A 25,370-nucleotide genomic window follows, 5' to 3' on the forward strand; every position below is an offset into this window, starting at 1 on the left:
ATCACATGGTATGTGTCATGGTGGCACAGAGGAACACAGAGGAGACCACGGGGCTTCCTAGACCGGGCCCCGCCAGAGAGGAACCTCTGCAGAACAGCTTGTGTGTGTCCCTTTCTACATAAATGAGAACACACCAACCCATACTCTCTGGTTTCACAATTTTAGGGGAAGATGTCTACTTAATGACCACCAAGTCCTGACTCAGTGACCAAGTAGCTAAAACTCCAGAAGATAACAGCTTCCAGTCAGTCACCCTTTGTGTCCCATCCGTAAAATAAGGGGCAGTGCTTGAATTCCTTGTGGTCCACAATTCCCCGCCCAGGGCCCAAAGAGATGGCTCTTTGTCAGTGTCAAGGCTAGTGTCAAGGTTAATGGCTCCTGGGCACTGCATTTACTGACTTGCGGAGTGAGTAAACAGACTCCAGACGTGAGGCTATCGGGATGGCATCACAGCCTCTACCTGGCTAACTCATTGAAGGTCACTTTTCATACCTTGTATGAACTGCTTGGTTTTTTCCAAGAAAAAAAAAAAATCACGATTGTGTCCAAAACCAGTTCGCCTAAAGAACTTGAATCGTGATTTACAGTCACCCTCTTCAAAGTGCAGTGGCATTTTTTAAATCCATTTGATCATTAGAGCTGCAAAACAGTTCTGTTTTCCCCACTGACAGTGAAGAAGCCAAAGAGATTAAGTGACCTGCTTGAGTTCATTCAGCAAATTGGAAAAGTAAATACCATAAAGAAGGCTGAGCAGCGAAGAATTGATGCTTTTGAACTGTGGTGTTGGAGAAGACTTGAGAGTCCCTTGGACTGCAAGGAGATCAAACCAGTCAATCCTAAAGGAGATCAGTCCTGAATATTCATTGGAAGGACTGATGCTCAAGCTGAAGCTCCAACACTTTGGCCAGCTGATAGGAAGAACTGACTCACTGGAAAAGACTGATGCTGGGAAAGATTGAGGGAAAGAGGGGAAGGAGTCAACAGAGGATGAGATGGCTGGATGGTATCATCAATTCAATGGACATGAGTTTGAGCAAACTCCGGGAGATAGTGAAGGACAGGGTTGCCTGGCATTGTGCAGTCCATGGGGTTGCAAAGAGTTGAACAAAATTTAGAGACTGAACAACAAGCCCTGAGGTCCTAGGGCTTTCATCAGCACCTTTCACCATGAGGAGCTGGGGATTTGAGGGGAGGCTTGAGGAAGAGCAGGTTAGAAAGCTGCTGAGGCAGCTGGCCTTGTACCCACTGCCACGGACACTGGTCGTGGCTGCATCGAGCAGAAAAGAGGTTTTGCCTCCTAGGGATTTGGGGGGGGGGTCCCCTGGGCACTGAGAGTGTCAGGACGAGGCTCCTCAGTAGCTGTTCATCAGGAGCAGTGCCCCATACGCCACATAGAGCTGATGATGTGAAGACTCGAATCTGGCAGATCTGAGCCCCAGATATACAGTATCCCCCGCACCCTAAGATCAGTGCTGGGACCCCCACGGCTCATGGCCACTGCTGCAAACATCAGGCTTCTTCTCTGTTCACCAGCTGCAGATCCAGAGTCTGGGCAGAGTGGACCCCATGCACACACACATACACACACACACCCACACACACACACACACACCCCGCCCCCTACCCCTGCCCACTGCAGGGAAGGCCAGAGAAACTGAGTATGTTTGTTTCCCGTGGTTGTCATGTCAACGCACCCAAACTAGGGGGTTGGAACAACAGGAATGAATTCTCCCGAAGTCTGGAGGCCAGATGCCGAGGTCACGGTGCCGCAGGGCCAGTTCTTCCCGGAGGGGCCCTGTCCTGAGCCTGCTGTGGCTCCCAGGCTGCCCGCGGGCTTGGCATGTGGCCGTCACTGCACTCAGCCTCCCCCTGCCCTCCTTTGTGTTCAGGTCTCCCTCTACCTTCCCGCATCAGGCACCTCTCTGTGGATTCTGAGCCCACCCTCACCCAGGACGATCTGATCTCAGGATCCGTTTCCTAAACAGAGTCACACTTGCATTCTGGGGATCAGGATGTGAGCCTCTCCCTTTGTTGTTGCTCTTCAGTTGCTCAGTCACGTCCGACTCTTTGCAGCCCATGGACTGCTAAACGCCAGGTTCCTCTGCCCTTCACCATCTCCTGGAGTTTGTTCAAACTCATGTCCATTGAGTCATTGATACCATCCAACCTTCTCATCCTCTGTCATCCCCTTCTCCTCCTGCCTTCAATCTTACCCAGAATCAGGATCTTTTCCAATGAGTTGGCTCTTCACATTAGGTGGCCAAAGGATTGGAGCTTCAGCTTCAGCATCAGTCTTTCCAATGAATATTCAGAGTTGATTTCCTTTAAGATTGACTGGTTTGATCTCCCTTGGTTTCCAAGGGACCTTCAAGAGTCTCCTCCAGCACCACAGTTCAAAAGCATCGGTCTTCAGCACTCAGGCTTCTCTATGATCCACCTCTCACATCCGTACATGACTACTGGAAAAAACATAGCTTTGACTTGACAGACCTTTATTACGCTCTCTAGATTCGTCATAGCTTTTCCCTATGTCATTGCCTGTCTCTTACGGGGGCACAATTCAACCCACTGCTGTGAGCGTTCGCTGTTTCATCTTCTGCAGTGGAAGGCAAGCCCCACTTCCCACCAAGCCCCATGGGGTAGAACTGTCCACATGTGGGAAGTGGTTCAGCCAGAGATCACAAAAAGCGTTCACTGCTGAGTCACTGCCTGCACTTACAGAGAAGAGCCGTCTTCCAGTCACCACCTGGAGAGCAGATGCCTGGCGGGTGGACGGGGGCAGCAGGTGCCTCCTGCTTCATCCTCCTCTCTTCCAGCTCCACTGGCCCCTCCCTGCACAGAAGCCAGCTCCAGGCCTTCCATTCTTTGTACACTGGCGGGTTAAAGAGGCCGTTAATTAATTTTCAGAACTCCTGCCGAGAGCTGTGAGACCGAGGGCTTCCGGTCTCTGGCCGTGAGAGCAGCAATCGGGCAGAGAAGTGTCTGTATTTTGCCTTCAAGTGGCTCGTGGATTGAGAACCGTTAAAGGACAGAGCCCTGGTAACCGTTTCCCCCTGGTCTGTCCTTGCCCCAAATCCTCCAGAACTAGCTCGAATCTCCTCCTAGGGCTCTTGTGTGAATCACAGAAGTCACACACATGCACACAGGTGACCTGGAAGACACGGTCCAGCTCCACGACATCACGGTTACTCGTGTTTTTACTAGTTGTATTCATCCTAGCACCGGAGGCCTGGGCCCTGCATGGGAGAGATGGAGGGGGCTTGCATTTCTCAGGGGGAAGAGAGGGTCAGGGTTAGGGTTCTAGGTGCTTTGGTCAGCTGGATCGTTGGGGTGGGGGGCACTCTGGGCAGCGGGTTACCCCAGCCCCATTTTAGTACCTCTCCCCATGTCAGCCCCCAGCACCCCACCTCCTCCTGGCTGCCCGTCGTGCACAGGAGTGGCGGGTTCACACACTGCAGGAGTTGGTTCTTGTGCCGCTTGAACTCCACTTGGCTTTAGGCCCGGCCTCTCCTGGTGCTTGTGGCTGACTGCTCCCAGGCTCGCCAGGCTCCACCGTTAACACGGAAATGACCACAGTTGCCTCACCTGAGCTGAGCCCCCGGGGGCAGGGGGGTATGAGTTCCAAAGAGCCGCCCAGACGTAGCATCTGTGCCTCCCGCAAAGACATCACAGGGACCCTGGAAGTGGACAGCGGAGGCCCTCTGGACAGTTGGCAGTCAGACCTCTGCCATCAGTCACTTGGGGAACTGGTCACCCCAGCCTCTCAGAAGGTCAGTCCTGACCCTGCACTGCCGCCAGAAGCAAGCCAGCTGTGAAGGCTGCCAGGCTGCTCCAATTGGCCCGGCCAGACGTGGACACACACACACACACACAGAGGCACACACACACCCATACATGTAGACACACACAGAAACAGGGGCACATATACTCAAAAATACACAAACCCTTACATACATACACATGTGAACAGACATGTGCGCCATGCTCACACGCATACGCGCTGTGTCTGGTGTGTCTGAGCTGCTGCTGACTGTTCTCTGCTTCTGAGGTCCAGAGAGGGACCAGCTAGAACTGCCTATCTGTAAACCACGTTACATTGGTTTGACTTGTGTTTGAATGGAATTTCCTGCTTTTTTTTTTAACCTTCTCAAGTGTTTAATTTTTTGGAGTCAAATATAAACTTTTCTGTAGCTCTTAATTCACCTTCAAGGCTTTCCTTCCTTTTCTACAGAATGTTTTCCTTCTTTGGGAGGCTGGGGTCTTGCTTAGGTGGAAGGGTGTTGTAAACACAGGACACCCAGGGCCTCCTCTTGCTTCCCGGCTGGAGGTGAACCGTCCAGGGCACCCCCCTCCCTCCCTCCCTTTCTTCTTATTTGCAGGACAGGCCCAGGCACCCTGCAGGCACAGGGCAGCCCTGCTCCCATCCAGCCTTTGTCCTTGCCCGTGCGTGCCACCTGCTTAGTCACTCAGTCATGTCTGACTCTTTGCGACCTCATGGGCTGTAGCCCACCAGGCTCCTCTGTCCGTGGGATTCTCCAGGCAAGAATACTGGCGTGGGTGACAGTTACCTTCTCCAGGGGATCTTCCTGACCCAGGGATCAAACCTGTGTCTCATGTCTCCTGCATTGGCAGCTGGATTCTTTACCACTAGCGCCACCTGGACCCGAGCTCCATCCCTGGATCAGGAAGATCCCCTGGAAAAAGGCATGGCAACCCACTCCAGCATTCTTGCCCAGAGAACCCCATGGACAGAGGAGCCTGGCGGTTTACAGTCCTTGCCCAGGCCTGGCCCCAAACCTAAAGACTGGAGAGCTGGCCCCAGGGGCCTGAGTTTACAGCCAGGTCAAGCGAACAACCCAGAAGACTGAAAGCAAACCTTGCTTTTCTTTTTGTCACTCAGGAAATGTGCGTTATGCAAATTCCTTAGCAGAGTTCTTGGCAGAAATGCTGAAACACGGCTCTATTCCTACGTGTCTGTAAACAATTTTCAAAGCTCTGCAGCCTCACCAGGGCCTGGCCTGCCCACAGTAGCCTCTCAGGAGAGCCCGATGGGGCTGGAGGGAGGAGAGAACAGGACAGAGCTGCCTCCGTGACCACCCTCTTGCTCCTGCCCACTGAGGCCCCATTCCTGAAGCCAGCATCCCTCTTAGCAAATCATTCCTGAACATTCTCCTCCAGGGTGGCTGTGACCTGCCAAGGCCCATGGAGCCGCTTCTAAAGTCCGAGAGAGGCCAGCAGAGTCCATGTGATGCTCAGGCCGCTAGTCTGGGGCTCTGGTCTGTGCCACCTGTGTTTAAAGTTTGGGACTGATGAGTGGGCCGAGATGTGGGCAGCTGACACCCATCCCCACCTTGGGGCCTCACTGGGTGGCCACAGGACCTGGGGGAGGCCCAGCACAGTTGGCCTTCTCGCTCCCCCAGGATCTTCCAAAAGGGAGCCTGGTGTCCAGCGAGGCCTGGGAGGGGCTGCCCCAGATCTATGCGTGCCTGCATCCGCCCAGCGCCTCCCAGCTTCCTCCCTGTGCTCTGGAGCTTTGCTACCTCCCGGCTTCCTCCCTGTGCTCTGGCCCTTTAATCCCATGACATGTTGTTTTCTCGTCCATTGATGAATGCACTTTTTGCCATCTCATTGCTCACCGTCAATTTCCTCGGCAACCAGGCTTCATTTCATAAACATCTTTGCCATAAATTCTGAATCTCTGAGATTCAGATAAGTGATATCATACCATGTAGCCCAAAAGACTGAATCTTAACATCACCCCCAATAAATGGCCAAGGAATCTGATCTACATCAATTCCAATATCCATTCGATCAAACATCAGGCAGCCACCAAGAGCCATGAGCTAGTGGGCAGCTGCTAACAGGAGCATCCTTGACCTTGATGATAGAAAAAAGCAAATGAGAAAACAGAGCGGCATGATCCCCCAATTTTTTTTTTTTTTAAGAAATTTTTTTGATGTGGATCATTTTTAAAGTCTTTATCTAATTTGTTACAGTATTGTTTCTATCTTATGTTTTGGTTTTTTGACTTCAAGGTATATTGGATCTTAGCTCCCCAACCAGGTCCTTGCATTGCATTGGGACCCTTGCATTGAAAGACGAAGCCTTAATCACTGGGTTGACAGGAAAATCTCCTGTCTTTTTAAAAATAAGAGTAAATAGATAGATATTAAGAATGCATGGAGATGGGAGAGAAATGCCTGGAAGGATACACTCACACACACACATATATATTATATATTGTTGTTGTTGTTCAGTCGCTCAGTCGTGTCTGACTCTTTGCGATCCCATGGACTGCAGCACGCCAGGCTTCCCTGTGCTTCATTATCTCCTGGAGCTTGCTCAAACTCATCTCCATCGAGTTGGTGATACCGTCCAACCATCTTATCCTCTGTCATCCCCTTCTCCTCATGCCTTCAGTCTTTCCCAGCATCAGGGTCTTTTCCACTGAGTTGGCTCTTGGCATCAGGTGGCCAAAGTATTGGAGCTTCAGCCTCAGCATCAGTTCCTTCAATGAATGCTGCTGCTGCTGCTAAGCCGCTTCAGTCGTGTCTGACTCTGTGCGACCCCATAGACGGCAGCCCAACAGGCTCCCCCGTCCCTGGGATTCTCCAGGCAAGAACACTGGAGTGGGTTGCCATTTCCTTCTCCAACGCATGAAAGTGAAAAGTGAAAGTGAAGTCGCTCAGTCGTGTCCGACTCTGTGCGACCCCATAGACGGCAGCCCAACAGGCTCCTCCATCCGTGGGATTCTCCAGGCAAGAATACTGGAGTGGGTTGCCATTTCCTTCTCCACCAATGAATATTCAGGATTAATTTCCTAAGATTGACTGGTTTGATCTCCTTGCAGTCTAAGGAACTCTCAGGAGTCTTCTCCAACACCATATAATAGTAAATGAATTCTCTTCTGGCCCAGTGGGCTCATGGATACATTTTTAAATACTCTTCTTTGATAGGCCCTGTATTTGCTCCATTTTCTGTAGTAGTCATAGGTTATTTTGTATTCAGAAAAGTGATGCTGGAAACATAACGAGTGTATCCATGGACCCTGACTGGCAGGGCACCGCTGCCCTGTTTGGACTATACAGCATGGTCTGTCTCTTCCCCACATGGATTCCCTTTTTGGATCCAAGTCTGTGTCACATGCCAGGTCCCTTCTCCAGCTGTATTCCCCTTTCTGAAATTTTCTGCCCTTCACGTGTTAGCAACCCTTTCCTGGGCCCCTTCCTGCCACTGATGTTGACTCCACTGTATGTCCCAGTGACAGACACGGCTGCAACATGGTCGCCTCCTCCGAGGGGTGAGCGTCTTGCAGTGGGACTGAGGCTGAGGAGTGCCCTGGGCATGTGCACACTCCTGGTCCCAATGCAAACCTTTACGACGTGTGCTGCTACACTTCTTCTTGGGAGTGGACCCAAGCCTCCGTCCATCTCTTAACATCGTGGTGCAAGAAACGACTGAGAGCATCCTACCCCAAAGGAGGATGCGGGGTCCCAGAGGGAGCTCAGAGTACTGATGTCGTTTCCTCCACTCCCTCCACCTCACTGCCCTGTGTCCTGGTACAAAAGGGAGGAGGTGGTTTTTGAGCCTCTGCCTTGGCATCCCACATGGCAGAGAAGCAGGTCACCAGGACCTGATTCACAGATCAGATCCTCCAGATTCCTGCCACATAAACGGAAGGACGCCATGGTTTCACAAAGCCTGGCCCCCGCTTGGCCCTTGACCCTGAAATGCTTAGAAAACCTGCCCAGGGAGGTTCTAGTTCCTGCCTGTCTGCCCAGGGCAGTGCTGGGAAAATTTCCACCCCCATGAGCTCCAGAGCTGCTGACAGCTCCTCCCGGCGGGAGGGGATTAATGGAAACCAGCGGAAGTCACCGAGCTGCTTTGTTTTTCTTTTAGAAATCATCTGCATTTTATTTTTAGCCATATTCAGAGCCACACTCCATGAAAAGGGGGATGAGTGGCATCGTGGGTAGTATCTTTTTGCATAAAAATTGAGGTGTGATTACAAAGTAACAAAGCTCATCTTTTTTATTTCTTATGAACTGACTCTAGTCTGAAAGCCCTTCCAAAGCTGGCAGCATTTCTGGGCTAAATATGCACCTGCCAAGTGTGTATGTCTTGAAGTTGAATACTCGCTTGTGGGTGTAAGCGCCAGTTCATCCTTTGATGAAAAACAAATTAGTAGTGTGCTGACTTAAGGGACCCCTCCTCGCCACAGCACCCCGGAAGTATGACCAAGTCTGGGGTCGTCCTCCTGGCCTGTTCGTTTCTCACCATTTCAGGTGTGGACTTCTCCTGGTTAACTGCTCTACAGGATCTTAAAGTGCAAAGCTCCTTATCTTAATGAAATTTCCATTCTTGCTGGGAAGCTGTGATTTTGCCCCCTGAAACTTCCATTGCATTTTAATACCGTGGGAACACATAACCCCCTTTTTCTTTGGGGGATAAAAGACGCTGTGTCCCAGATCCTCAGCTGGTGCTTAGGGATATGGAGAGAAAGCAAGAAGTGGGTGAGGGCAGAGTGGAGATTCATGGAGAGGGGCGGGGGAGGGGCTTCCATCCTAGAGGGCCCATGGGCCTGAATGCGATGAACAGGCGTGTGTCTGGGGGCAGCTGTGTTTCAGCTGAGTGAGTGGGAGGCCAGAGAATCAGCAGGGTGGGCGGGAGTGGGAACCAGTGTCTGAGCCAGCCTCCCCTCCTTCCCGCCCAGCAGTGGACATGGGAGCCGTGGGCGAACCCCCAGTTACCAGCCTCCCCATCCTCCGCATGTATCCATGGTAACCCCGTGTTTCTCTTGGTCCCCAGTGGAAGGACTAAAAGTGGTGGAGATTGAGAAATGCAAGAGTGACATTAAAAAGATGAGGGAGGAGCTGGCAGCCAGAAGCAACAGGTAAGGTCTGCGCCGGGGGAGGCGCAGGCAGACGGCTGGGGGAGAGCACTGCGTAGCCATATGGGGTGGAGGGGGCCCTGGGCTTTTTTTTCCCCAGAAGCGAGGCTGAAGAATCTGGTTCAGCTGGGCTTGAGTGGGCACCGTCTGGGATCTGCTTTTCAGTTACACAGCTTTCTTCTCATAAAAGAGAGTTTATGGCCGTGGGAGGCGGGGAGGATGACGTCGCAGAAGAAGAGAGGAAGCGTCCTACAGAAAATGGTAAAGATTCACACTCTCAGCTTGAACAAAGTCGACATCGATTATTTTGAAAAAGGGACCAATTAAAGGAGAAGGGTCTTTGGCTTCCAGAGGACGCGTGTCCTGGGGCCTCAGAGGCCCCGCTTCCATATGGACGTCCCCACAGCGCAGAGAAGGCGATGGCACCCCACTCCAGTACTCTTGCCTGGAAAATCCCATGGACAGAGGAGCCTGGTAGGCTGCAGTCCATGGGGTCGCTAAGAGTCGGACACGACTGAGCGACTTCACTTTCACTTTTCACTTTCATGCATTGGAGAAGGAAATGGCAACCTGCTCCAGTGTTCTTGCCTGGAGAATCCCAGGGACGGGGGAGCCTGATGGGCTGCCATCTAGGGGGTCGCACAGAGTTGGACACGACTGAAGCGACTTAGCAGCAACAGCACAGAGTGGCCAGTCGGGGGAGCAATACCACAGTCTGGACACAGAAGTCACTTGTCCCTCGGAACGAGTGTCCCTCCATGCGTGCCCCTGGGGAGCCAAGGTGCCGAAATCCATGAAAAAAAATCCCCAAGCACTTCTTGGAGAGTGGGGTTTTGGGTGCAGCGGGACCCCTGGCCAAACTGGGGTCAAAGCAGAGGTTCAGGTTGGGGGTGGAGATGCCCCGTTGGCTGAGATGACGCGGGATGTGGTGCACGCGTGGAGTGTGGACTGTGTGCAGGGCTGTGCCGGGTGCTTTCTGACGCGACCAGCTCCGCCTGTCTGCCCTCTGGGGTTGCTTCATGCCCACGGTCACCTGTCCAGAGCCCACATGGTGACGATGTGGCCTGTCACCCCCAGAACGCCATGCCACTAGGGTGCCTGAGGTTACACTGGGCCTAATGGGACTTAGCAGGACTCCTGGGCCCACTCACAGCCCTGTGCAAACACACCGGATCGTCTTACAAGGCCGCCTGACACCCTGTAGGTCATTGTCGGAATTTTCAAAATTGAGGGCAACCTGCTTAGTGGGGAGGGTGGCTGAGTGCGGGGCCTTTGGGCCAGGAGGGGACAGGGAAGCTGGTGGTCCCGCCAGAGAGTGGTGAGGCTGGCAGCCTCGGGGTGGGCTCGGGGGCATGTCTTCCCAGGACCATGCCATGTCCATGTCATACTTGTCATCAGTTTGGATTCTCTGAGACCAGACTGGGACTGGCTGCCTGTGGCCCAGTGCCATGTCTGCTGCAGCGAGAGGGGGCAGGGGTGTGCTCTGGGCCCCGCCCCCCACCTTCCCTCTGTGGAATCGCCTCACCCACAAACATGTTGCATCCATGGAGCCCACAGAGCACTTGTGCGAGACAGGTCGGCTTTTTTGAGGTATAGTTGGTTCCCAGGTGGCGCAGCGTAAAGAGTCCTGCACCGCAGGAGATGCAAGTTTGATCCCTGGGTCGGGAAGATCCAAACTAGATCCCCTGGAAAAGGAAATGACAACCGGCTCCAGTATCCTTGCCTGGGAAATCCCATCGACAAAGGAGCCTGGTAGGCTGCAGTCCATGAGGTTGCAAAGAGTCAGACATGATGTAGCAACTGAGCACACAGGTTAGTTGAAGGTGCACATGGTAGGAAGGGGTTTTATATGCAGCCTCTCATCCCTTCTCAAATGACTGACTCCTGCCACCTCCCTGGAACAGCCGGGGTGAGTCATGAGCCCCCGCCAGGCTGCAGGCGCCCTCGTCTGTACAGAGCCCAGTGAGGGCAGGGGCGAGGCAGTGCTTCCGGTATGGTCTCTGACACGCACTGGCCATTCGGATTGCAAGAGAAAAATCAGAATTTCACCCGGGTTGTGTTAGTTTCCTGCGGCTGCTGTAACAAAGTACCACTAACGGGGGGCTGAAAACAGTAGTTTCTTTTCCCACAGTTCTGAGCATTAGAAATCTGAACCAAAGCTGTCAGGAAGGCCAGGCTCCTCAGGAAGGCTCTCGGGGGACCTGTTCCAGGCCTCTCTTCCAGCTTCTGGGGGTGTTGGTGATTCTTGGGGCTCCTTGGCTTGCAGGGCATTACTGCAGGGTCTGCCTCTGTCTCCACATGGCCTTTCTCTGTGTGTGTCTATCTCTGTCCAAGTGTCCCCTGTCACCCGTCAACTCACACAGATGTGAGAGCTGGACAGTAAAGAAGGCTGAGTCCCGAAGAATGGATGCTTATGAGCTGTGGTGCTGAAGAAGACTCTTGAGCATCCCTTGGACAGCAAGGAGATCAAACCAGTAAATCCTAAAGGAAATCAACCCTGAATTTTCACTGGAAGGACTGATGCTGAAGCTGAAGCTCAATACTTTGGCCACCTGATGCGAAGAACTGACTAATTGGAAAGGACCCTGATGCTGGGAAAGATTGAGGGCAAGAGGAGAAGGGGTGACAGAGAATGAGTTGGTTGGATGGCATCACCAATTCAGTGGACATGAACTTGGGCAAACTCCAGGAGATAGTGAAGGACAGGGAACCCTGGCCTGCCTCAGTCGATGGGGAGGTTGGGGCTGAGGGTGGGGGCAAAGAATCAGATATGACTTGGCGACTAAACAACAGTAGTCATACTGGGTGAGGGGTCACCTTCCTCCAGCATGGCCGATCTGAACTCATTACATCTGTGACAACCCTGTTCCAAATGAGGTCACAGCCACAGGTGCTATTAGGACCTCAGGGTATGAGGACACAAAGGGGACAAAACACACCACGTGGAGAAGACCCGCCTGATCTCAGAGCACAGGGGAGATGAGATGTCCCCTGCAGGTGCCCCTCTGGGGCAGAGAAAGCTGGGCTCATCCAAGTGTTGAAGCCCCTTCCGTATGCCGCCCCCTGCCAGAAGTGCATTCTTGGAGCTCACAGTGCTGTGGTAATCCGAAGAGGCACCCTCCCTGTGTCATAACCAAGTCTAGAGCGATGTCATCTCAGCCAGCGGTTTTCACAGCAGCCATGTAGGTGAGAGACGAGTAATTGTAACTCTTCATTCAAAAATAGAGTAGCATAAAGTCTCAAACATTGCAACACAATCGGAAGAAGGAAATCTAGCCTCCTGGGCATAGGTCTGATCCACAGCAGCATCACCCACCTGGGACCCTGGCCCAGGAGCCCAGCGGCCTCCTGTGCCCTGTACAAACAGCCCTGCCCTTTTCTATATGGAGAAATTGACTCAGACAGAGGGTAAGTCGTTTGCATTGCCCTCCTCAGTCTCTGTTGATGGCAGGGTTCCATCCTAACTAATCACACAGAGGGTCAGGCCATTCAGTGTCCCGGGACCTGGCTTGTTACCTGGGACCAGCTTTGTTACCTGGGATCACATGGCTGAGCAGCTCTTTCTGACGATGTCAGCCCAGCTGGGCAGTGGTCCTGCCTATGGCAAGGCTGAGAGAGGAACAAAGGTCCCAGTCTGGGTGAGCCCAGCTCTGTACCCGCTCAGGTGGTCAGTGAGTCTGAAGTGATGACCACCTTCACCCACCCATGAGCACACCACAGTGTGGCCTTGGAGCCAGGGGTCTGCATGGACCAAAACCATCTTTCCCCAGGGAATAACAGGATAGTGGTTGGGTTGGATCAGACTCAGACCCACAGACACCCTCGGAGCGGGCAGGAGTCCCCTGAGACCCAGGCCTTGGGTTTCTCTTGGCTTTTCCCCAAGAGGAAAGAAGGCGAATCGCCCGCCCAGCTGTAGGGCAAGGTCCGACCTCGCTGAGCACGTGTCCACAGAGTGGAGCGGAAGCTCATCCCAACGGGGCTCTGCGGGAACCCTCAGGGCAGCATCCAAGGGCCCTGGAGCCCACCGTCTCTGCTTCTGTCCCAAACACATGGCCTTGACCACTGGGCTGAGCCCCAGGAGAGGGAGGGCTGGGAGCACAGAACACAAAAGCAAAAACCCGCCCCAAATAGAAAAGGAGAGACACCATGCCAGAGGCTCTGTCAGCTGGAGGATGCTGGTTCCCGTGGCAACGGGCACAGAGGGAGCTGGCAGGGGCACCTTGCTGACGTGGGCAGGCCCTGGCAGGACCTCCTAATGGGGTTTTCGAGCAAGCAGAGAGATCCCAGCAGTCAAACCATCCTGGATGGCAAAAGCCCTCCTGGGAAAGGTGCACAACCAGCCTGCCCAGCACGCGTGCAGATGTTGGTTCAGAAGAGGTTAAAAGCATGAGAAGAATAATGACAATGCTGCGTGTGGTCTTCAGAGTGTAGACCAGCTCTCACTGCTCAGACGTGTGTCAGTGGAAGTTCTCGTGTACAAGGGCGACCCCAGACATCGTCTGGTGGGCGCGTTTTCCTGGTTCACTGTTGCTCTTTTGCTCAGGCTGTCTTAAAATCTCCCTCCACACACGAAGCTGTCCTAAGCACCTTGGATGATTCTCCCAGGCATCGGGTGGATGGAAGAAGCAGTGGGACACTGAGAAGATCACACTGAGCCTCTTTTTCCAAAAAGGAGCAGGCGTGTTATTCTGAGTTTGCACGTGGTGTAGCCTCCTCGTCAAACCTGCAGACGATACTGGTGGTGGGGAAGAGTCGGTAATAACTGCAGCAACCACAGTGCTCCCAGCTGAAATCCAGTCCAGAGCTTCCCAGATGTTCTGTGTACAGAGACCCAGTTTTGAAAAACAACTATGAAATACCGCATTGTAATTTTTTTTACACTTACAGAATTGTAAACAATCAATAGATCAAAATGCAGCCTCAGACATTCTGAAGGCTTTGGTCCAGCACGCATTCTCACTCACCAAATGAATGGGTTCTTTTCTTGGTAAATTGTTCTCTATTACTTTTCAGGATATACTGTAGGCAACGTTTCTTTTTCCCTTTTCACCCCAAATTCCCTGGCTTTACATAAAACTTGTAATTAGAGATGACATAACAGACCTCCCTGTCGAGGTACTGTAATGATTTAAATTATTTCCCAGTGGGGGACATTCAGGTAGCTTATACTTTGGTTTTTGCAGCAATAGATAACACTGTGGTGACTACCTTTGAGCCCTTTGCTTGCATCTAATTCTTTTCTTAAAGTAAATTCCCCAGCGGAGGCTTGCGGCTTAAAGGATATGAGTTTCTTTATGGCTTTTACAATGCAATATGAATTGCTCTCCCAGGAGATGAAACATTATCTATAGAGCTGCACGGGCTTCTGTGTTGGCCCCGCCCCCTGTCTGGGACTCTCACACAAGGCATGAGAGGGGCAGAGTTTAGACACCCCCCAGGTTCCCTGTTTTTGGGGGACTGGGAGTTCCTTCAAAAGGAGTTAAGGTGCCCAGGTCTCCTGGAGCAGCCCCCACCTGCAGCCCCCAGATGTGTCCCCACAGGCCAGCACACTCGGCCCTGACGTTAGAAGGGGGCTTCCCTCCAAAACCAGCGGGCTCCATTTGTTCCGTTCTTGTTGCCTCGACGTTAAATGATGAAACGGAGTCAGACAGCACGTTCAGCGTGTGTGTAAGGCGGGGCATCCTCAGAGTCCTTCATGGGAGGGGTTGATGGCCTGTGGTCCACCACACCCTGGCGCCCAAGGAGGATGTGCTTTTGGATGAGGTTGAGCTCTCTAAAACATCAGCAGTGCGTCTGTGACACGTTAGTGGAAAAGGCAAGCTGCCAGAGAGCGAGCTCAGTACAATTCCACCCTTGTTGAAAAGGACCGGGGGCTGCCCGTGTGTGTCCATGCCGAGGAAGGTTCTGGAAGGATGCCCCGAACTTAACAGAAGGCATTTCCAGGCGTGAGATTTAGAGGAAAGAAGTGGGTAAAATGGGACTTCCTAGTTTTTTAACTTTACTTCTATGGTTTTTTAACTTTTTAGAGTAAACGTGTCTTACCCACATCATGAGAAAAAGATTTTTAGAAGCCTCTCTAAAGTGAAGATGACGTGTTTTCTGAGAGCTCAGTATCATCTCAAGAGGTCCAGCAGGGGTCCTTGGGGTTTAGCAGTGACACGTCTCTGGCTCTGTGGCTTATTTTTCTGGAACAAATAAGACGAAAGGCGTTTGTGGGGTTCAAGTTGGATTGAGTTTGGGGTGTTTTTTAGCAGTGTCAATTATATTATTTACAATCTACTACATGCGGGGCACTGTGCTAGGTTTTCTTCATGTACTAACTCTTTTTTTATATGTTTTAAACTTTTTGTTTTGTGTTGGGGTAAAGCCAATTAACAGTGTGGTGATAGATTCAGGTGAGCAGCAAATGGACTCAGCCGCACATATATATATCCATCCTACCCCCGCTCCCATCCAGGCTGCCACGTAACGTTAAGCAGAGTCCCCTGTGCTATACCGTAGGACCATGCTGGTTACTCATTTTAAATATAGCAGTGTGTGCATGCCCATCAACTCTGGGGTTTGTTGTTTGGGCTCCAATGAGGTCCCCACAGTTAGCTGCCCAGGCGACACCAAGGCCAAGGTGGCGGTGCCAGAGGTAATCTTTGCTTTTCTCTTCAGGACCAGCTGTCCCTGCAAGTACAGTTTTTTGGATAACAACAAGAAGTTGACGCCTCGACGCGATGTCCCCTCTTACACCAAGGTAAGATGACAGCCTGCCTGTGAAGAAACCACCATCTGTGTCCACAGCCTCAGGGCACACCCCCCCACCACCTCTGGCCCCACCCAGGGCCGCCCTGGCCTCCCAGCCCCACTGCAGTCTGCACGTTTGCAAAGCCAGCTCTCGCCAGGGCCCTGGCCATGGCACGCTTCTATTATTCTTAGGCAGAATATATTTTCTCGTTGACATTTGTTTAGCAGAAGTGGTCCCAGACCACAGCTTACTGCCAGGAGATCGTAGCTCCTCCCAACCCCCATCGCCAACTCGGTGAACAAACAGCTCTGACACTCAAATGTTACTTGAAAGAACTTTCATTTTTAACTAAATTATTTATAATCTGCTTCATTGCATCTCCCGTCCCTGAACAATATGTAGTTAGTATAAGAAGTTTTGCTTTTGGGTCACAGAGGATGTATCAGTTACAGGAGAGAAGCCCTTATTAGAGCAGGCAATGCCCTGGAAATTGGGAAGGCCTTCAAAACAGCTACAAAAGACGGGTCCCATGATGGTGGTCCTCCATCTCACAATGCCTTCAGCTGGAGACTGAGCGGGATCCTGGCCCAGCTGAGTTTTACATATTTGCCCACTAAGATCTGGGCTTTGCCAAGACTAAGATCCTCCAGACGGGGGCAGGGGCCTGGGGTTGCCGGCCACGCACAAGGCCAAACCCCCAACCCGCCACCGTTCCCACAGCAGCAAAGAGCCTTCCAGAGCTGCCAAGGGGTCTCCCTGACTCGGATATGAAAGACACACTGAATGTTGTCCGAGGTCATCACGTGGACCCAAGTGCCCTTTCCCATAGGAATACATGGCCCACGCCTTGGGACCCTGCCCTGGGAGTCACAAGGCCCAGCTTGGGTCCTGAACAAAAGGCACCCATCTTCCACAGGAGTTCCTTCTAAAAACACAAAGAGAAAGACCTGGGCGATGACTGGATTTAATCCCAAACACCGTGTCTACGGTCTGCTGTTTCCTCCGACAATGTAACCTAAACTCTGGTGTTCCATAGAACCCACAAGCTGTGTTGTTACAGCCCACGGCTGAACTAGTGACAGGTTCCAAAAACAAACCTCAGAATAGCTTCTTAGCCAGTATGTGAATGTATGCCCATTTTCCCCCCCTCGATTTCACTTTATTGTATTTTTTAAAGTCAGGTTTCTAGGGATGTCACTAGCACGCAGTCACAATCACCCTCTGCAGGTGTGGAGCACTGTCAAGGGTGACGGGCTTACATGGTCACATGCCCTCCACCATGATCAGGGGTGAACACTGTGTCTCCCCCAGATGCCCCCTCGGCCCTGCTCGGTCAGTCCTGAAGCACTCCCCCAGCCCCAGCCCCCACCGGTGGGGTGTCCGTCCCTGTAGCGTCGTCCCCTCCAGAACTCTCGTGGGTGTGGCCTTGAGAATGGACCCAGGTGTCCTGAGACGGGTTGGGACGACATGGAGAAGGCGTGGCAGGCCTTTGTCCAGCACAGAGGCCAGAGCCAGCTCACACCGCTCCCTGTCCCTCCAGTACCTGCTGTCCCCTGAGACCATAGACGCCCTGCGGAAGCCCACTTTCGACGTCTGGCTCTGGGAGCCCAATGAGGTGAGTGCGAGAGCCATCGGAATGGGCGCCAGCCTCAGGGACCAGATGGGAGGCATCCCCATCCCTCTTCTCCTCTCTCTTCTCTTCCTTTTAGCTTGCTTCCCCAGTTTTGCAGCCAGGCTGCCCCTTGGGCTCGGGAAGGCCCTGAGCCAGAACCAAGGAGCATGTGAGCAGCAGTGCCTAACACCAGGATCTGGCTGCTCAGAAACGCCCCCACACCCCCCCACCGGGCCGCATCCTGATCCCCCAGGGCAGCTGCCAAGCCCCCGTGGGAGTGAGCCTCCAGGCTTCGGGATTATTTCAGGAGGGGGCTCCCACTTGAGGTCCCGCTGAGAGTGGTCAGCCTGGGGAGCCATGAGGACTCGAGAACCCATGATCTGTCGCTCGGTCGTGTCTGACTTGTGACCCCTGGACTGCAGCCTGCCAGGCTCCTCTGTCCAGGGTATTGTCCCAAGCCAGGGATCGAACCTGGGTCTCCTGAATTGGCAGGTGGATGCTTTACCACGTGAGGCGCCAGGGAAGCCTTCAAGGACTCAGAGTGGCTTCTTACCACGTGACAGTTCTTTTAAATTTCCCTTTTGCTGAGAAAACACAGGCATGGAGATTGCTGTTTGTTTAATCTATTACCTAATAATGTCAGATACACCCTCCTCTCTCTGAACCCCAAGAAATCACAAAGCCACATAGACCTCAGGCCGCTGAAAGCAGCAGATTCTCTCCAGCTTTTCAGTCATGCAGGAGCGCAGAAAGGCTCATGCTCTTGGACAAGGGCAGCAGAGCGACTTCCCTGCAGGTCCAGGAAATGGATCATGCACCCTGAACTCTCCTGCGTGAACCACTGTCACTCGCGTGGTCTCCTGGGATAAGAAAGGCCCCAGCAAGAGGGGCGGGGAAGCACAGATCTCGCCTCCACCCAACCCGGTCCACCCTGAGAAGAGCAGCTGGATGGCACGGATGCTCCAAAACGTCCAACCAACCAGCATGCAGGACTGGAGCTGGGGGCTCAGGGAGGAGGGGCTATTGTAAGTGTCACCTGCCGGATCAGTGCTTGATTGAAGACAGACGTGGTGGAGGGAAGCAGGGCAGGAGGAGAAGAGTCAGGTGTTCCAAGAAAAGCGTGACGACCTCTTGTCCCAGTAGCTCGCGCTGAACAGGGGACCCTGTTGGCCTGTCCACGAGCAAGTGGGCCCATGGGCACTTAAAACACGCACCCCTGTTTCCAGCAGGTGGGCAAGTGCTGCTCTGAGCACATCTCACGCTCCCCATAGTCATTTTGACCTCCGCCCATAGGGAGAAAGAGCAAAGCTGGGGTCCTGATGGCAGAACCCTGCCATTCCTGTCTCCACAGAACACAGGCTGCTTGTGGCCAGAGAGGGAATGCTCCACCTTTGTGTCAGAGGTGGAAGGATCCCCGCATCCACCAGGGGGAGGCCGCCTCTCTGCCCTCATCACTCCACCTGTGGGATGTATGCGCAGGTGCTGGCAGGGCAGGGCTAAGGAGAGGGAGGCAACCCCCTGCAGGTGTGCTTGGCCTGAGAGGCCGTCATCTAGCCCCAGGGTTTCACCAGCACACCTCCACACCCCCAGGGAGCCTGGGGAGGGTTCCATTGCTTCTGTAAAGTGTCTCCCTGCCCGAGGTGGCAAACCAGAAGTGCTCACAGACAGCAGCCCTGGCCTCTGGGGGTGCCGTGAATTTTGGAGAATGAGCAGCAAAGGTGAACAGGTACAAGTACACATCTGAAAGCTTCAGCAGCCCGAGTGGCCCCCAGCACTGCATCTGGCCACCCCCCGAGAAATCAGAGCTCCCGGGTGGTGGTGGTTCACTGACCCCCCTCCACGCAGGGGTGATGCGCCCTGCATCACCCAGGGCCCAGCCCAGCGTCCTCTGATCACAGACCAGACGGGGAGATGACCTCACGCTGCTCCACTCTCTCAAGGGCCGGCCTCTGAGTGCCCCCACAGCTCTGCATCTGCCCAGCCCTGCCTTGAAGGCTGCGGGACCTCGCTGTCATCTCATGTGTCCTCCACGCTCACCATCACCCAGCTGCCAGCCCAGGACCTGCTGCAGCGTCCACAGCTGCCGTAATGGGAGCAGATGTACAGACGCATCCCTCCTGCTCTGAAGCCACCACATAAGTGGCGCCAGATGGTTTCATCTGCTGATCACCTCCGCCTCTTGACTGATTTCACAGCAAACATTTCAGCTCTGCGGGGTTGCCTGCAGCCGTGAATGGGCCGGTGTGGCGGGGAGCAGGGGTGTCAGAGCTACAGCCCCTCTGATCCAGGACGGTGAGGGCATGAGCAGCTCTGGATGGCTAGACCCTGACTAGGTGCTCATGCTGCCAGCCAAGCTGGGGTGACCCGGCCACCAGCCTGGACACCAGCCCTCCTGCCCTCACACCAGGACCCTGCACTCCCCATGTCCTGTCAAGGGCTCCTTCAAAGCCCCGGTTTCCAAACCTTGGCACCCAGTCTGTGTCTGGGCTGTCCCCTCAAGGAAGACCAGCATGTGGCCCCTTCAAGGACTTTCCGTCTGGACGTCCTCCCGGGCCCCCACTGCAGGGCTGGGGCGTTTTCCAGTTTCCTAAGTGGGTTCTTTGTGATGCCACGCAAGTCTTTGCTTCCAGAGGTGTTCTTTCCGTGGCCAGCTCATTGACCCTTCATTGTAGGATTGGATTTGCAAAACTTCTAATTTGCAGTGTTTCTAGTTCTCATATATTTTGTAACAAGAAAAAGTGGATTTTCAGCTGTATTCCCTGAATAGGTCTGCTGGGGCTGTCATAGCAAATGCCGCAGACTTGGGGGTTAAATAGAAACCTGTTTTCTCACGGTCTGGAAGCTCGACCTCCGAGATCCAGGTGTGGGCAGGGCTGGTCCCTCCCGAGGCCTTTCTCCTCCGCGTGTCGACAGCCTTCTCCTCCTGTGTCCTCATACGGGCGTCCCTCTGTGCGTGTCTGTGTCCTGATCTCCTCTCATAAAGACACCTGTCCTAGCAGATTAGCGCCTGCCCTAGTGACCTTGCATAACCTCAATTATATCCCTAATGGTCCTCTCTCCAAACACAGTCACGGGGAACTCAGGGCCTCAACAGCTTGATTGAAGGGTCATGATTCAGTCCTTAATACACCCTTTTTGGGAAGAGAAGGTTTTCCTGGTGAACAGAGCAGACAGGAAGTCTGTGCAGACACCAGGGCAGGGCCGGCACTGGGGCTGAGGGGCACAGATGTGGGTCCCAGGGTGGGGAGCTGGGGGACGGGGGCTGGTGTCCTGCTAAGGTGATGCTAAGTCAGCCCCACTCTGAGACCTCCCGTCTCCCTGGGCTCTTCTCCCAGAAAGCAGAGCCCACTTTGTCAAGCTCTCACTTTTTAAAGATCATTTAATCTTCTTGGCTTGATTAAGCTTCAAAGTTCTGAGTGGCATTTAAATAGATTGCAACCGTGACAGTAAATCCTCTCTGGGCCTGGAAGCAAAATCAACATCAAGTTGAACAGGGATTTCTGTAGAAGGCGGCTCAGTGAAATGAGGTTTGGGAGGCGGTGCTCCCCAGAAGGAAGTTTGCCTTCCAGACACTTTGGTTCATGCATAAGAAAGTGCGTCCCAGCAGGGCCCCTGGGGGCCCGAAGAGACGGGTTTGGGATGGATGAGTATCTGTCAACGCCACTCCTCGGCTCCTCAGCTCCCAGCCTCGGGCTCTTGCAGGGTCTGCGGGAATTGGAGGTGTCTCTCAGAACCTCAGGCCAGGATCCTGACCCATCGAGATGGGTGCTTGTGTGTATAAATAAGTCAAGTCACTTCCAGTGTGGTCATTTGGGGATAGCGTCACTTCATCTGGTCACTGTCCCTCCTGTAGAGAATGCCATTGACTTCTAACCCCGACTGCTCTTTCAAAGCCCCCACACCCCTTCTGGGGGTGCTGAAACCCCCTAGTCAGCAGGCTTGGGTCCTGGGGCCCCCTGGAGGGGAGGACTCCCCTGGGGTCCAGCCCGCCACGCTGCTGACCATCCCTCTGCTCCTGCGGCCCCCTGGGAGGGGAGGACTCCCCTGGCACCCAGCCCGCCACGCTGCTGACTGTCCTTCTGCTCCTGCGCCTGCAGATGCTAAGCTGCCTGGAGCACATGTACCATGACCTGGGCCTGGTCAGGGACTTCAGCATCAACCCCATCACGCTCAAGAGGTGGCTGGTGAGTGTCGGGCCCCTGCCGGCCCCTGAGCACAGTTTCATCGAGTTTCCTGGGAATGGACCATGGGTACCTTCCTTTGGGCCTGGGCTTCCTGCAGACAAAGGCCACACTCCTGTGAGAATCCTGCGGGGACCCATCCCCAACCAGACACTCTCTGTTCCTAAGCTTCTGTCTTAGGAGAAAATAGTAGGAACCAGGGAGAGTCGTGTGAAGAGTGTGTTCTAAGCAGCATGTGTGCAGGGAGGGAGGGGGTGCTATGCAGGTGTATACATGTGTGTGCCAGTGTGTGTGGAGTACGTGTGTGTGTGTTCATTTGTGAGTGCTGGTGCCTGCATCATGCGGGGGAGGGGCTGTGTGTGTGTCCATGTGTAAGTGTGTGTGTGTGTGTGTGAGGTGTGCATGTGGGGGAGGGGTGTGCATGTGTGACTGAGTGTATGTTTTGCAACAGATCTTTCTTTTTAATAAAATGCTGCGCAGAGCCAAATGTTAGAAGGCTGTGGAAAGGGACTCCCCTGGTGGTCCAGGGGCTATGACTCTGCTCCCAGTGCAGGAGATCCGGGTTCCATTCCTGGTCAGGGAACTAGATCGTGCGTGCCACAATTACTGACACAGCCAAATAAACAAATAGGTTTTTTAAAAGCCTGTGAAGGTTAGATGGTGGCTGGGGACCTGGCACCCACACGCAGCCCCCTTGCCCTCCCCCCAGCTTCACAACCCACTGTGGGTCCCCTGGGGACACCTTCCCCTATGTGGCCCTTGGACACCCCTGGGCCCCTCCCTCATCCTCAACCCCAGGAAGCAGGAATGCAGTTGGATGAGGACCGGGTGGGAGTCGAGAGCTGGCATCGGGAAGAAGGTGCGGGGAACTTGAGGAGGGTGGGCGGTGGGCACAGGGCGGACCGTCTCGTCCCGCAGCTGTGCGTGCAGGACAACTACCGGAACAACCCCTTCCACAACTTCCGGCACTGCTTCTGCGTCGCCCAGATGATGTACAGCATGATCTGGTGCTGCAGGCTGCAGGTGGGTCTGGGGGCATCCCTCCTGGTGGGGAGCTTAGGGTGGGTCTGGGGAGCATCCCTGCTGTTGGGGAGGTGGGGAGCTTAGGGCGAGTCTGGGGGGCATCCCTGCTGGTGGGGAGTTTAGGGAGAATCTGGGGGGCATCCCTCCGGGGGGGCAGTTTAGGGCGGGTCTGGGGGGCATCCCTGCTGGTGGGGAGCTTAGGGCGGGTCTGGGGTCATCCTGCCTGCAGGGAGCTTAGGGTGGGTCTAAGGGCATCCCACCTGGAGAGGAGCTTAGGATGGGTCTGGGGGCATCCCACCTGGAGGGGAGCTTAGGATGGGTCTGGGGGCTTCCCACCTGGAGGGGAGCTTAGGGTGGGTCTGGGGGGCATCCCACCTGTGGGGAGCTTAGGGTAGGTCTGGGGAACATCCCACTTGGAGGGGAGCTCGGGGCAGCAGCTCCTCCACCACCTGGGGAAACACCGCCCCTCCAGTTTGTCAATTAACAAGTGGGTGCCCACCCCCCACCCCAGGGAGAGGCGCGTCCTCCCCCACCAGGCCAGAGCTGGGGGAGCTTCATCCCCCTGTGTCATTGCCCCACCCCCCTGCCAGCCCCCTCCTCACCCACCAAATCCTCTCTCTGATCCAGGAGAAGTTTTCGCAAATGGACATCCTGGTCCTGATGACTGCGGCCATCTGCCACGACTTGGATCATCCAGGCTACAACAACACGTATGTACATGGTCCTTTTCTCTTATCAAGGGCACTCTGGGTGTCAGAGTTGAGCTTTTCAGCTCAACCCCCTGCCAGTTCCCAGCGGGAGCTGTCAGCGAAGCACTCCTGAGCCCCCAGCTCCACCCCACCTCTGTAGGATGCAGCCTTCCCACCAAGGACTTTGTCCAGGGCCAGGCCTTCCCAGCAGGATCCCAGACCCCAGGGGGCTGCCTCAGCCCTCTGTGGTCCTGGCTGCAGGTCTGCGTCTACACGTCTACACGGCAGGGCCTGGCAGCAGCAGAGCTCCCCGCCCCCTGCAGCAGGGAAGGACGTTCACACACCCATGACCGGGAGGGGCGGACCTCCACCCAGTCTCTGGATCTCACTCCCCTAAGGGCAGCCTCACCAGCCTGCTTCCAGCAGGAATGAGACAGAACAAGGGCAGTGACAGCAAGAACAGGGGTATGGACACGAGGAGGCAGGGAGGGTCCAGGGCGGGCCGTGGGGCCAGGAAGATGGGCCAGGCTTTGCTGGAACATTGATCCACTCCTGCCTCGGGGTGAAGACAGAGTTCCACCCCATGTCCCTGCCAGAGTCCAGGCCCAGTGCTGCTGGTTTGTGTTCATAGTGATACTTTGGTTGTTCTGTGGAGTTTGTGTATTTGTGTGTCGAATTTTCCCATGTGGGCGATGATGCCCAACATGTCTGGGAAGCATGCTATTGCTACTCAGGACCAGAGTGGATTCCAGGGTGTGGACGTCCGTGCCCGGAGGAGGAGGTGTCCACCCCCTCAGTTCACACTCAGATGCTGCGCTGAGCACAAGACAGCCAGGGGCCCGTGCCCACAACATCTAGCCTTCCTCCCACATCCTACGGTGTCTGCAGGGTGCCTTGGCAAAGGCCTGACCACCTTGAGGGCACCTCCTCAGGGAGGACCTGAGGTTCATTGGTGGTGTCCACTGTTAGGACTGTAACGACTTGGGAGTATCTAGTCAGAGGGGCAGCTGAGACCCAGGAGAGCCGGGAGGAGTAAGTTCCTGGCACAGCAGAGTGGGTCCCCTCCAGCAGCCCCATCGCCTCCACCTCTACACCAGCACGCGCACCCCTGCACCACTGCGCCCACTCGCATGTGAGTGCAGGCACCCGAGGGTCCCTTTGCTGTCCAACCCCAGGTACCAGATCAACGCCCGCACAGAGCTGGCCGTCCGCTACAATGACATCTCGCCCCTGGAGAACCACCACTGTGCCGTGGCCTTCCAGATTCTCAACCAGCCCGAGTGCAACATCTTCTCCAACGTGTCGCCGGAGGGCTTCAAGCAAATCAGGCAGGTGTGTGGGGCAATGCCGCGCTCACTGGGGAGTGGGGGTCCCTGGGGGACAGTGAGCCCCACCAGAGAGGAGACGCCCTCTCTCCCTGTGCCTGAGGCTCCCAGGAGCTCCCAGTCTCCCACAAGGATCCTGGGGGGCCGGCCCTCCTTCCACGCCTTCTCCAAGGCCAGGTGACAACGCCCCAGGAAGAGGTGTGTGCTTGGCCTGCATGGGCAGTGTTCCATGGACCTTCAGGTCATGACTACCATTTAATTTAACCCTTTGAGATACGTCCTTTCTCATCTCGCAGCCCAGGAAACTGAGGCTGACACAGACAAGGTCACTCGCCCAAGGAAGCAGGTCCTGGACAGACACGTCTGGGACATCCAGCCCGGCAGAACCCCGACCACTGCCCCTAGGCCCTGCTCTTGTCCCCCGCTGCCCCGTGACCAGCCAGCCTCATCCCACTTCAGAGAAGAGACCTTTCTGCTCCTGGGGGCACATGGGGCGGGGGATGGGGGCGGCCACCTGTCCAGAGACAGAGGCTTGCAAGTCACCAAAGTCACACATACACCCCCTGCACACACACAGCAGGTCTCACTGAGCACAGCCCTGTGCCCCACCCTCTGGCATGTTCAGAGGAGGGACAATGTCAGAGCGATCCTGGAGGGGTGAGGTCGGTTGAATGATAGCCACCTCCAGCTAAAAAAATAGTCACGTCCACCTCCTGACCCCCCAGGAGCTGCGAATGTGACCTTATTTAGAATAAATCTTTGTAGCTGTAATTAAACTAGGATCTTTAGAGGTTAGCTCAGATTATCCACAGGGACCCTAAATCCAGTGACAAGTGTCCCTATAAGAGACACACAGAGGAGAGACACAGAGGCCGTGTGACAGCAGAGGTGGACACGGGAGTGGTGTGGACACAAAC

General features: G+C 54.4%; 1 protein-coding gene across 5 annotated transcripts in view; it reads left to right on the forward strand.

The window, feature by feature from the left end:
- Positions 1-25,370, forward strand: part of PDE9A (phosphodiesterase 9A) — a 104,289-nt gene that overhangs the window by 69,435 nt on the left and 9,484 nt on the right. For all 5 annotated transcript variants that reach the window (XM_005202035.3, XM_002685134.5, XM_005202039.5 and 2 more), the window contains 7 exons: positions 8,809-8,893; positions 15,551-15,632; positions 17,164-17,238; positions 21,333-21,419; positions 22,335-22,439; positions 23,067-23,149; positions 24,304-24,460. In XM_005202035.3, coding sequence (XP_005202092.1) covers positions 8,809-8,893; positions 15,551-15,632; positions 17,164-17,238; positions 21,333-21,419; positions 22,335-22,439; positions 23,067-23,149; positions 24,304-24,460 — 674 coding nt within the window. The remainder of the gene's footprint in view (positions 1-8,808; positions 8,894-15,550; positions 15,633-17,163; positions 17,239-21,332; positions 21,420-22,334; positions 22,440-23,066; positions 23,150-24,303; positions 24,461-25,370) is intronic.

This window comes from Bos taurus, chromosome 1, assembly GCF_002263795.3.
Source record: "Bos taurus isolate L1 Dominette 01449 registration number 42190680 breed Hereford chromosome 1, ARS-UCD2.0, whole genome shotgun sequence".
Lineage (NCBI taxonomy): Eukaryota > Metazoa > Chordata > Mammalia > Artiodactyla > Bovidae > Bos > Bos taurus.